Raw genomic sequence first — 11791 nt, 5'->3', positions numbered from 1 at the left:
CTCCTCAGGGTGTCTGCTCAGACAACCTCCATTCAATTACATGTCTTTAATCAAATTCTATCAAGCAAGAAATAAAGGTCGCATTTATCATTTCCCATTACATGTTGTATTACTTTTATTTCCAGGTAAATGTTCTCACAGAAAAAAAACATGTTCTGGTCTTGTTCTGTTGCAATGATGGGTGGTCTGACCCACACAGTCAAAACAACATGCTTTGAGTACTTCACTCATCATGAGCGCACATCATTAGCACCATGTAGTGAATTTAGATGGGTGTCAATGGGAGTAATGGGCTAGACATGGGCGCCCTCTTTCCCCAACCCAGCCCTACCCAGGCCAGCACCCTAGAGCCAGTACTCTCTGCCACTTGACCCTGGCTGTGGGTGTGGAATTGGAATTGGCATGGCATGAAAAGGCATCTTACCTGGATATGCACGGCAGAGGGGTCAGTAAGGTCGGTTGGCATCCTTTGGCCTCTTCAGCTGCACCTTCAGCCTCTTCATGCCTATCTGGAAGCCATTCATGGCCTGGATAGCCGCTTGAGCACTGGATGGGTTATCAAAACTCACAAAGCCTGAGACAAAGAGAGAGGGAGAGCGAGAGGGAGGGAGGGAGGGAGGGAGGGAGGGATGGGGAGAAGCAGTGAAAAAAGAAAGAAAGAAAGAAGGTGGAGAAAGAAGGACCCACTTTTTAGCTTTCAACAATGCACCAACAATGGCACTGTATGTCTCCATTCACGAGGTTAATTGAAAATCTCTGAAATAAAAAGATAATTACTTGAAAAAACAAAACGGCTAATGAAATAGATATCAAAAACCTCAAAGTGGAAAAAGTGTTAGAAGTCTGGGAGTATAGTTGAATAAAGAAACAGATTCAGAGAAAAGAGCTAAAAGGAGTTTCATATTGTGCGTGTGCGTGTGTGCGCATGTGAATGTGCGTGTGTGAATGTGTGTGTGTGTGTGTCTATGGTGTGTGTATATGATGTGTGAGCGAGAGAGTTGGAGGATCAGGGTTGAGGCTGGTTGCCGTGCTGGGCTCGGGGTGCGGGGAGGGAGCAGAGCGTTGGCTGAGCGTGAGTCGAGGTGCCTGGTTCTCTGAGTTATCACCTGGGTGTCGGGGCGGAATGAGCCCGGAGCTTTCCACACCGGGACTCCTGCCCACTCTTATCAGACGGCTCCCTGATTGACGGCCCGGAATTTTCCGGTTGCCAGCTGATGTGATCACGGTGCTATGGGTCCAATTTAATTCGGGGGGAGAGGGCAGGCTTTTGTCAGCTCCGTAGAGATAAGACTCCTGCTTTTACAAACCCTTTAAACAAACTGAGCTGGGTAGAGGGGGCCTGTCAAACAGCGGCGATCCTCCCTCACATGCACTGCTTTCATAAATCTCATCCTTGCATTTACATCCGTCAACCCCTTCCCCCGGAAGGTGATTGTCGGGGGGGGGTGGGGGGAAGAAAGCGAAGGAGGAGGACGAGGAGGAGAAGAAAGGTGATTGTCGGGGGGGCTAGGGGAGAAAGTGGAGGAAGAGGAAGAGGACAAAGAGAAGGAGCAGACTTCTAGTGAGAGGGATGAGTAAATCCTTCGCCCCCTACGCCATGTAAATCAGTCAGCTGGCCGGGGGTTTATTATTCTGATGTTTTATCCGTGTCTGTGCGCTTCACGAGGCCCCCGCCAGCAGACACATTCACTGCGCGGCACAAAGTCAAACGTCTGAAAGTGTCATTGTGAACGTTGATTAAAGACTATCATGTGTGAATCATCGTTTCATGAACAGGAACATTGTTACACTACCGTTCCGTCTTCAGCCGATGGGAGACGACATTCAGTCCTCTGTGAAATCATGGCACTGCATACTGTAGTCTGGAGGGGGGAGCTAGAACAAAGACCAGGGTCGTGTGCGTGTGTGTGTGTGTGCGTGTGTGTGAAGTTGGAGCGATGAAACCGTATCAATACTGATGCATGCTGTGAAACATCTTGAAGGGCACGGCTGCTCCCACTTTTAGCAAACGCTCAACTGCTACTGTTTGTTTCAAAAAGGACGGGAATCTATTTTAATGGTACAGTGTGTGTGTGTGTGTGTGTGTGTGGGTGTGTGCACACACACTGTGCTGTGCTTTCAGAGGATCTTTTAAAATCCATTTTCATTCCCCTAATTCCACTTAGAGAGGTGAGCTTTGATCACCCTTAAACGTCAATATCGAGTGACTAAATATAGAGGGTTAAAATAACATGGCATCCCCCACAGACTGAAGCCTTGAAGCGGCCCTGTTGCCTCCCCACCCTCACCGCGAGGCCAGTCACCTCCCTTATAAACCTGTTATTCTGCTCTGTTACCTCGGCGACCAGACACACTTTTTTTACGGCTGAACGTTCCAATCAACAAAGTGACTGATCCCTGTCGTCTTCCGCCGCTGCACATTTGATGCTCCGAGACGATAATTAAGATGATAATTAACGCCATCAATTACCAGAGTGAATGTCAAGTAACGCTCAATTGCCATGGAAACCGTCTTCACGTATTTTGGGGTGTAAAATGTCACTTCCATCCTCCTTGATGGTCCTGTAGTCTTACACATTAAGCTATGGACTATATTAGATTAGATTAGATTAGATTAGATTAGATTAGATTAAACTTTATTGTCATTGCAGTGTACAAGTACTAGACAACGAAATGCAGTTTAGCATCTAACCAGAAGTGCAAAGAGTGAACATGATATAAAAAAACATGATATAAAAATGATAGTGATAGGTACAGTAAGGTATGTACAGTAGTTTAGAGGTATACTGAGTGTGTGTGTGTGTGTGTGTGTGTGTGTGTGTGTGTGTGTGTGTGTGTGTGTGTGTGTGCGTGTGTGTGTGCGTGCATGCCTGCTTGTGCCTGCATGCATGCTTGTGAAATCCACACACACACGTGTGCCTGCCGCCTCTGTCGAGCAAAGTGGAATTACAGTAGGATCACATTTGGAAATTAAGCAGGATCAAAATTCTCCCCCTGTTGCTGCAGCAGAGTAATGACTTAGTTCACTTAATGCACAGCATCCTCTGTCTAATCTGTTAATGTCTCTCCGAACAGCCCCGGGGCTCACACTATAAAGGGAAGGAGAGAGAGAGAAGAAGAACGAAAATCCGAGGTTAAATTATTGTTTTTCAGCCAAGATCTTAATTAATAGCTGGGATAACCAGGGAGTAAGATGTTTGAGGTCACCGCCTCTTTGTCCTTCCTCTCCGTGGCTCTTCCACTGACTGACAGTGATGGTGATGGGCATATGCTCATAGACAGGCCATAGAGAAGGCCCATCCCCATGGCTAGAGAGTCCGAGGTCTCCTGGGTGAGGCTGTCTGGACTAATGAACAACAAGGGCCCACACAAGTCTATTAATATCTCTTCAGGATCACAGGTTCTCCACACAGTAGGGTAGATAGAGTGTGTGTGTGTGTTTGTGTGTGTGTGTGTGTGTGTGTGTGTGTGTGTTTGTGCGTGTGCATGTGCATGTGCGTGTGTGTGTGGGTGAGTGTAGGAGGTGTTGGATGGCTGACGTCTGGGTCTCTATAGGCCATTTATATAGAGGCCAGGAGGAAGTCATAATAATCAATGAATGTTAGAATTGATAGGATTTATTGCTCTTGTAGAAAGAAAAAGCGTTTTACTTTACATTGTAGGGCAGGGGGGTTATTTGATGTAATTAACGTAAGCAGAGTATAGTGGTTATTGACAGAAAGTGTACATAGTCTGGAGGAGGAAGAGATCCGACGCATGTCTTTGTTAATGTTGGTCTGGGTGCCTGGATGTATCTGGTGATAGAAGGCGATAGATGGCCTTGGGTAAATAATAGTCTTTGAACTGGAGAATGAGGTGGAAACCCAACCACTCCACTCCCCCCCCCCCCCCCCACCACCACCCTTCCCCCCCCGCCCCCCCAGCCCACACCCTCCACCCTGTGACCCAATATCTCATAGGCATCTGCTGCTGAGTTTAACCTGAGGAGCGAAGCGTGCCTCGCCTCTCACCCCTCTCCTCCCTGCTCAGTCACTTGTAACGCCACTTTTAAAATGTTAATTGCAACTTGATTAGGATAGACACAGGGAATAAAGGGAAAAAGCAAACTAATTGCAGAAGAAACCAAAAGTGGGACATGGGAAGATTGCCAAGCATCACACTCGACGTCTCATCACGCTCCTTTCTTTTCTTTTCTTCCCTTTTCTTTTTTCCTTTTTTTTCAGTTTTTTTTGCTTCCCCAAACGAGGCGACACTTCGACTCACCGAAACATTTGCTCTGATTGGTCGCCCGGTCCACGAAGACCTTGGCGGAGATGACATTCCCGAACGGCAGGAACATTTGCATGAGCTCGGCGTCTCCAAACTCCTGGGGCAGGTGGTAAATAAACAGGTTGCAGCCTTCTGGCCCTGGTGGAAATGTAAACCACCAAAGGGTTAACATGGGGAACGACAACGACAGCAACAACAACAACAACAACAACAACAACAACAACAACAACACAGCCACATGCTCACATGAAGACCTTAGACACCCAGTTGTGTGGCCTCCCAATTACGCTGTGACAGTAGGACTGTCTAGGACTGTCTAGCAGTCTCTCACTGTCTCTCCCCACACCCAGCTGCCACCCAGCAGCCCATCTGATGAGGGCAGGAATGGGCTGGTTAGGGAGAGAGAGAGGTGAGGAGGAGGAACAGAGAGAGAGAGAGAGAGAGAGAGGAGAGAGAGAGAGAGACGGGGGGGGGGGAGAGAGAGGAGGAGAGAGGAGAGAGAGAGAGAGAGGAGGAAGAGAGAGAGAGAGAGGGGGGGAGACAGCATCAGAGAGAGAGAGAGACAGGGGGGAGACAGCATCAGAGAGAGAGAGAGAGAGGGAGAGAGAGAGAGAGAAAAGTAGAGGAGAGAAGGAGTCAGAGAGAGAGAGAGAGAGACAGGGGGGGAGACAGCATCAGAGAGGGAGAGAGAGAGAAAAGTAGAGGAGAGAAGGAGTCAGAGAGAGAGAGCTGTGAGCTGTGTGCTGCTGGGGGCTGGCTGGGTTTCTCCCTGTCTCATTGCTCGGGGTGATAGCATGACGAGATGAGACTGAGGCTGGGGCTGGTGAGAGGCCTGATAAGGGCTGCTGGGGATGACTGTCGCACTGCTCTCCCTGGGCAAGATAGAGGACACACACACACACACACACACACACACAAACACCCACACCCAAACACACACATCACACACACACAACCATACACTACACCCCCCCCCCCCCCCCCCCCCCCCCCCCCCCCCCCCCCCCCCCCCCCACACACACACACACACACACACACACACACACACACACACACACACACACTGTATGATAGAGTGGGAACAATTTAACAGTGGGGGGCAGCAGGTTTATCCTGCCAGACCGCAGCAGACTGCAGCAGACTACAGGAGACAGGGACACACTGGGAGGCCAGCCAAGCCAGACGCATCCAGAACTGAGACAGACCTGAGACAGAACTGAGACAGACCTGAGGCAGGACTGAGACAGAACTGAGACAGACCTGAGACAGACCTGAGACAGAACTGAGACAGACCTGAGACAGACCTGAGACAGACCGGAGACAGACCTGAGACAGAACTGAGACAGACCTGAGACAGACCTGAGACAGACCTGAGACAGACCTGAGACAGTTCACACACACACACACACACACACACACACACACACACACACACACACACACGCACAGGCACACACGCACACGAACACACACACACACACACACTGCCCACACACACATTTTGGGGAAAATCACACAATAGTTGATACTTCATTTGCCTTTTTCCATGTTGAATATTGATTAATTCCATCCCCAACCATCACATACAATAACATGAATGAATAATTATAACTGGCAAATGGTGTCAGGAAGAGTGATTGGCCATAATGCTATATCCTATGCTTTATTACATATAATTCTGTGCTAGTAACACCAAACTCAGAAATGTTAATAAATGATTATGCATGCAGCTAATTAATCTGATGAATATTTATAACCACTTAAACACATTGTAATGGACTGATTAACCAACCAGTCTAACACTGAGAGTTTGAATTAGTGCAGCTTTTGAATAATGACAGAGTAACTTTCCATCTTCCTGCTAATGTTCAACTCTTTTAAATTATCTCTATTTTTTTTCTCCCGCCTCACACGTCTTCAGCCCAGCCTGCCTCCCTGTCTAATTCAAAGCGGCGTTGGTGGTAACATTAGAATGGAACACAGCAATTATCACCTTTTATCTTGGGTGGGCGAGTCCATTCCTCTTACCTTCTCTCTGTTGTTGGGGGATGATGGCTGGTTGCTGGGGGAACGCTTGGCTGATTGGCGCATAGGCGGCAGGGTAGGCTGCTGTTGCAGAAGGGACAGAGAGACACAGTGGGGATTTCACATCTCCGTTTCCCACGTTAGAAACAAACAACTCAAATCATTATGCCGCCGTACGCCGTCCTCAAGACACTGAATAAATAAATTGCATTACGCCTTAGGAGCCCCGGATTCATTTTCACCGTGGATCACTACACACAAAGAGAACGGTGGCGGTTCAACCAGGGGAGACACACAGAGGTCCCTGACAAAAAACGTTGAGTGATAGGGTATGAGTACGCGCTAGGAGTGCTTAGGGCTGGTCTATACTCCCTATAATGTCAGAGGCTATCTGAGGTGGCAGAGTCTCCTTTTGTGTACTTTTGGCATTAGGATTTTTTTGGGTGTGGTGGGGGTGTATACGTTATCGAGTCGAGGGAAAATCCTTTCAAATCCTAATGTAAAGTGCTCTAATCCGGGGGAAAATTGGCCAGTCTTCTGGGCTATCTCCACCAGCCATAGTGTCTGCTGCTGAGTCGGAGAGATGAGCGATGTAGAGATGGAGGGAGGCAGGGATGGAGGGATATAGGGGGAGAGAAATAGAGAGGAATAGAGGGAGAAGGAGAGAGGGGGAAAGAGAGAGAGAGGGGAGAGGGAGAACGTGAGAGGAAGAGAGAGAGAGAGAGAGAGAGAGAGAGAGAGAGAGAGAGAGAGAGAGAGAGAGAGAGAGAGAGAGAGAGAGAGAGAGAGAGAGAGAGAGAGAGAGAGAGAGAGAGTGCGTGCGTATGTGCGTGCGTGACATTGAGATGAGGGATGGCGGGAGGGAGGGACAGATGGAGGGAGGAGGAGAGGAGTGAGGAGAGGCAGGTCACCTGCGTAGTGCTGCACACCCGCATACGCCTGCTGGAGAGGGTCAGTCACAGGACTCTGTGCTGCAGAGAGAGAGAGAGAGAGAGAACGAGAGAAAGAGATAGAGACACAGAGAGAGAGAGATGGAGAGTGAGAGAACCACAAAGACAAAGAGGCAGAGGAAAGAGATTAAGAGAGAAACAAAGGGGAAAAAAGAGAGAATCACACAGAGACAGACAGAGAGAGAGAGAGAGAGAGAGAGATTTGGGTTGTCATATTTTCACACTTCCTCAAAATGCCACGTTCCCCCCCGCCCCCCCCCCCCAGATGATTGCATCAAATATTAACAACATGCCAGACAAACTTCTTTGTAGTTCAATGTCACTGCAGCTGCCTGCCTTCGATACAGTAGCATCAGCCATTACACATGACGTGTCAGGGCCACATTAAGGAGGTAAAGAGGAGTCTCAACTCATCACATTAACTAAACCAACAGTGATGGATGCACTCAAGCACTCATCGTGAAAGCTCCCGTTCGCTTCTCATCAAAACACAACACGTCTTCTCCTCACAATCCACCTCGCACTCCGCCAGGCGAGACGCTAACCTCCTCCGTCTCCAATCCTCTCACCTGGGTAAGGGTGGATCCCGTTGGTGTAGATGGGTTCGGAGGTGGGCTGGCCGTTGCTCTGGGGCGGGAGGGCGCTGAACCCGTTGACCCCGATGGGGGCCGCTAGGCTGGGCACGGACGTGGCATTGATGCCCGGCGGTGTGCTGGCGCCTGCAAATAGACACTCATTTCATTACAGGACCGCGGGAGGGGGCGCGCGGCGCTCTCGCCAGGCTAATTCTGACTGGCGTCTAATTGGGCACGAGGGTTCGGGCCTCTCGCTCTAAACGCGAACCCCTCTCCCTCCCTCCGGTTCTGTCACCTTGGCGATGCCCTCTTCTACGCGTGTGGATTATTATTATTTTCCTGATCCCCGGCTAAGGGCATTTAAGTCATGTAGGGATCCTATTTGATAGGCATTACCTAGGCCTGGCTACGGCTTTGTGGATTACAAATGCTGAGATGCAGGCGGCGGGCGAGGCACTTTTATTTATTTCATTCACGGAGAGAGAGACAGAGACAGAGAGAGAGAGAGAGAGAGAAAAAGAGAGAGAGAGACAGAGAGAGACAGACACAGAGAGAGAGAGAGAGAGAGAGACCCTGGCTTCGAGGCAGTCAGCCTACTTAGTGTCGAGACATCAAAGCTCTTTTGCGACAAGGGCCATGGAAGACAGGTCAAACTGGGGTCCTGGATTATCTCGCACAAATCTTTGCTCTTATATTGTATAGTCAAGGACTCTGGATCCAAAGTCATCAGATTGGCTGCGTTCCCGGAAACACACAAACAGTGTTCGCACAGAGAGAGAGAGAGAGAGAGTGGGAGAGGCAGAGGGAGATGGAGATGGTGAGAGAGGGGGAGGGAGAGAGCGGGCATAATGTGTGTGTGTGTGTGTGTGTGTGTGTGTGTGTGTGTGTGTGTGTGAGAGAGAGAGAGAGAGAGAGAGAGAGAGAGAGAGAGAAAAGAGAAAGAAAGAAAGACACACACACACACACACACAGAGAGAGAGAGAGAGAGCACACCACGGCTGCCAATGAGGGCCAGGGGACGTCGTACATCATCTCCCATCATGCCTCAATCACCTCACGTCTTCCCCTTCTCTCACTTAGGGCCACACCGGCAATGTCAGTTTCAACTACGACACAACCAAGAGACAGATTATTTTTCCTTGATTTCTCTCTCTGTCTCCCTCTCCCCTCTCCTTTTTAAAGGAAGAGAGATGAAAAGAAACCACTAAAGTCTACACAAGCGTACTACTAATAACAGCAAGGGAATACGCAAACGGCCTTGACTGAATACATTAGCACTGCCTCAGCACAGCCTCACTCACCATTACAGTGATGCCCTACTGCGCAGCGCAGACACGTAGCAGGCTAGCCCTGGGTTCACTTAGGATCTGGAATCTTTTCGAATACTTTGAGCGCTATAGCTCCCGCCTGCCTGGAGTGCCAGAGGGCGGGACTTAGCACGTTTTGGGGCTCTGCCATTGGTTCAATGGCACCAGGCGGAACACAATCGAGCACAGACGATTCTTCCAGATGCTATTTGTAAACCAGGTCTGTTAGCTAGCTATAATATATATATATATGTGTGTGTGCGTGTATACTGTATGTGTATATGTCATTTATCCAAAGCATCATTACAGTGAGTGCATAGTATATATGGTATATATGGTCCCAGAGGGAAGCTAGCTAGCTATCAGGCACAGATGATTCCAGATGCTATTTGAACCCATGCTAGCTAGCCAGTAAGAGTGTTTGGGGGGGGGGGGGGGAGCGGGGGTGCAGGTGAGTGAACAGCGTGTGACAACTCACACAAACCTGAGGACGGTGTCATGGGGGCCGCCACCAGACCGTTGACGTTGAAAGCTGCCATTTGTTGCATCTGGGCAGCGGCGATGGCCGCCATGGGGTTCATATAGGAGCCCTGGGTCGCGGCCATGAGCGCCGCCTGCTGTTGCATCTGCATCTGCTGTGGGACGGAAGAAGGTGGGGAGAGGGGGGGGGACAGGGAAGGTGAGAGGCCAGGACAGGGGAGGGAGACAGAGTAGAGTAGAGGGGAAAGAGGAGAGGGAAGGAGAGGGGGAGGGAGACATGGAATGGAAAGACACAGAGAGGGAGAGAGAGAGAGAGGGAAAGGGTGAAATAGCCGCAGGAGGAGGCCATGTTTACATTCACATCTCCGTGTGCTTGGCCCAACCCTGCTCTTCAACAGACAGGTCTCTGTTGCCCTGCAGCTCTGCTTCTCTCTCTCTCTGCTCCAGCCCTACACTCATTACAGCCAGCAGATAAAACTCAATATAATGAGAGCAATATAGGGAGGCCGGGGGATATACATTGTGTGTATGTGTGTGTGTGTGTACGTGTGCCTGTGCACGTTTGTGTACGTGTGTGTGTGTGTGTGTGTGTGAGTGGGTGATTCTCACCTGCCAGTGTGAGTTGTTAGCTACAGTGTAAGAGAGTGCAAACTCGGCAGTCTCCAAAAACTTGAACTGGAGGAGCTGTGAACTTCGTGTGAACTACGTACGTGTGAATTATAGGCTTTTTTATTATTATTACATGGAACAAGTTTCAACAAGTCAAATATACAACATTTTTAGACCTTTTTTTAGACCTTTGAATAGAATAGCTTTTTGTCATCCTCGAGGTGATGCAATTAGGGATTTCACTGCCATACAGACAAAAAAGGAAGTGAATTGGCATTTTTTGGGTTTCAGCTTGATTCATTTCCGCGTAAATAGATGTGGTCGGACTGATTTCCTTACAGGATATAATTTTTAAGACCTAGCACCTAATTAATTTTTAGACCGAATAAACGGAATTCGAGACCTTTTTAGGCCTTATAAGTTGGAATGCTGGATTTTACACTTTAAGGCTTTTTAAGGCCAGAGCGGGAACCCTGATGGAAGGAAGCAGTAGTGGGTTGTGGGGGTACAGTGGGAGAAGCCGTGACTCTTGAGTGTGTAAAGCCTCACCGTCTCGTCCCCCGTGCAGCCGAGACTTACAGCGTGAGAGTAGGCGCCGTAGGCCCCAAACTGGATGGTCATGGGGCTGAAGATCCCCAGCTGGCCCGCCATCTGATGCATCCGACGGAGGGTCCGCTCCTTGTCCGTGTCGGCGAACTTCACCACCAGGCTGGAGGAGGCCCCCTGGAGACAGGCCCAAACACACACACACAGACGCAGTGTGAACGCACACACCCACACACAAGTCGACAACACACGCCATGCCAACGTATGGCAACACACACCTCAACACACATTGCATCTGCTATAGATACTGGTTTGAACAGACACACACACACACACACACACACACATACACACACACACACACACACACACACACCACAACCAGATATGACCACACTCACACAAACACACACTCACTCACTCACACACACACACACACACACACACACACACACACACACACACACACACACCTCTCACACACAACACTGACCCCAGACGCCAGACTAAAATAATATTATAATAATAATAATAATAATAATAATAATAATATATGCCATTTAGCTGACGCTTTTATCCAAAGCGACTTACATTGCGACAAGTGCAAACATTTATGTATATACGGTCGCAGCGGGAATTGAACCCACAACCTAAGCGCTGTCAGCGCCGTGCTCTACCAACTGAGCCCACAGAGGACCACGTGGCTAAAAAGCCCAAAGCTCCAGCGCGAGTGAACCGAGGTGAACACATGTTTGGAAACCAGAGTCACCTGAGCTGTCAGGAGTAAATGAGGAGAGGAAGGTTGAGTGATCTCCAGTTTGGTGAAACCTTCCGTCTCCGTGCTCACTGTACACATCCGCAGTGAACTGTGATCCTTAGCAGGTCCCGAAGGAGGAGCTCCAGTCCCACCAACCCCAACCCCCCCCCCCGCCGCCCTCCACCTCCCTGCTCCAGTGAATACAATCCTGGGTAATTAGGTCTGACACAAGCCTGTGGCGTGTGGAGGACCAGGCTCTGACTAATGACACGG

The 11791-nt window shown here is 49.4% G+C and overlaps 1 protein-coding gene across 12 annotated transcripts in view; it reads right to left on the bottom strand.

The window, feature by feature from the left end:
* Positions 1-446: 446 nt before the first annotated feature.
* The window catches only part of celf6 (CUGBP Elav-like family member 6), a gene marked incomplete at both ends in the record, with an annotated part of 122422 nt that continues 111077 nt past the window's right edge, over positions 447-11791 (bottom strand). For 3 of the 12 annotated variants that reach the window (XM_080539095.1, XM_080539101.1, XM_080539102.1), the window contains 7 exons: positions 447-574; positions 4324-4407; positions 6298-6378; positions 7206-7265; positions 7814-7963; positions 9611-9758; positions 10795-10938. In XM_080539095.1, the coding sequence (XP_080395221.1) occupies positions 447-574; positions 4324-4407; positions 6298-6378; positions 7206-7265; positions 7814-7963; positions 9611-9758; positions 10795-10938 (795 nt within the window). Of the gene's footprint in view, positions 575-4263; positions 4408-6297; positions 6379-7205; positions 7266-7813; positions 7964-9610; positions 9759-10794; positions 10939-11791 lie in introns of all 12 variants that reach the window. The other 9 variants (XM_080539091.1, XM_080539099.1, XM_080539096.1 and 6 more) reach the window with 5 other exon arrangements.

The sequence above is a fragment of the Nansenia antarctica genome (assembly GCF_963989245.1).
Source record: "Nansenia antarctica genome assembly, chromosome: 9".
Classification (NCBI taxonomy): domain Eukaryota; kingdom Metazoa; phylum Chordata; class Actinopteri; order Argentiniformes; family Microstomatidae; genus Nansenia; species Nansenia antarctica.
This window is presented reverse-complemented; position numbering and strand designations above follow the sequence as displayed.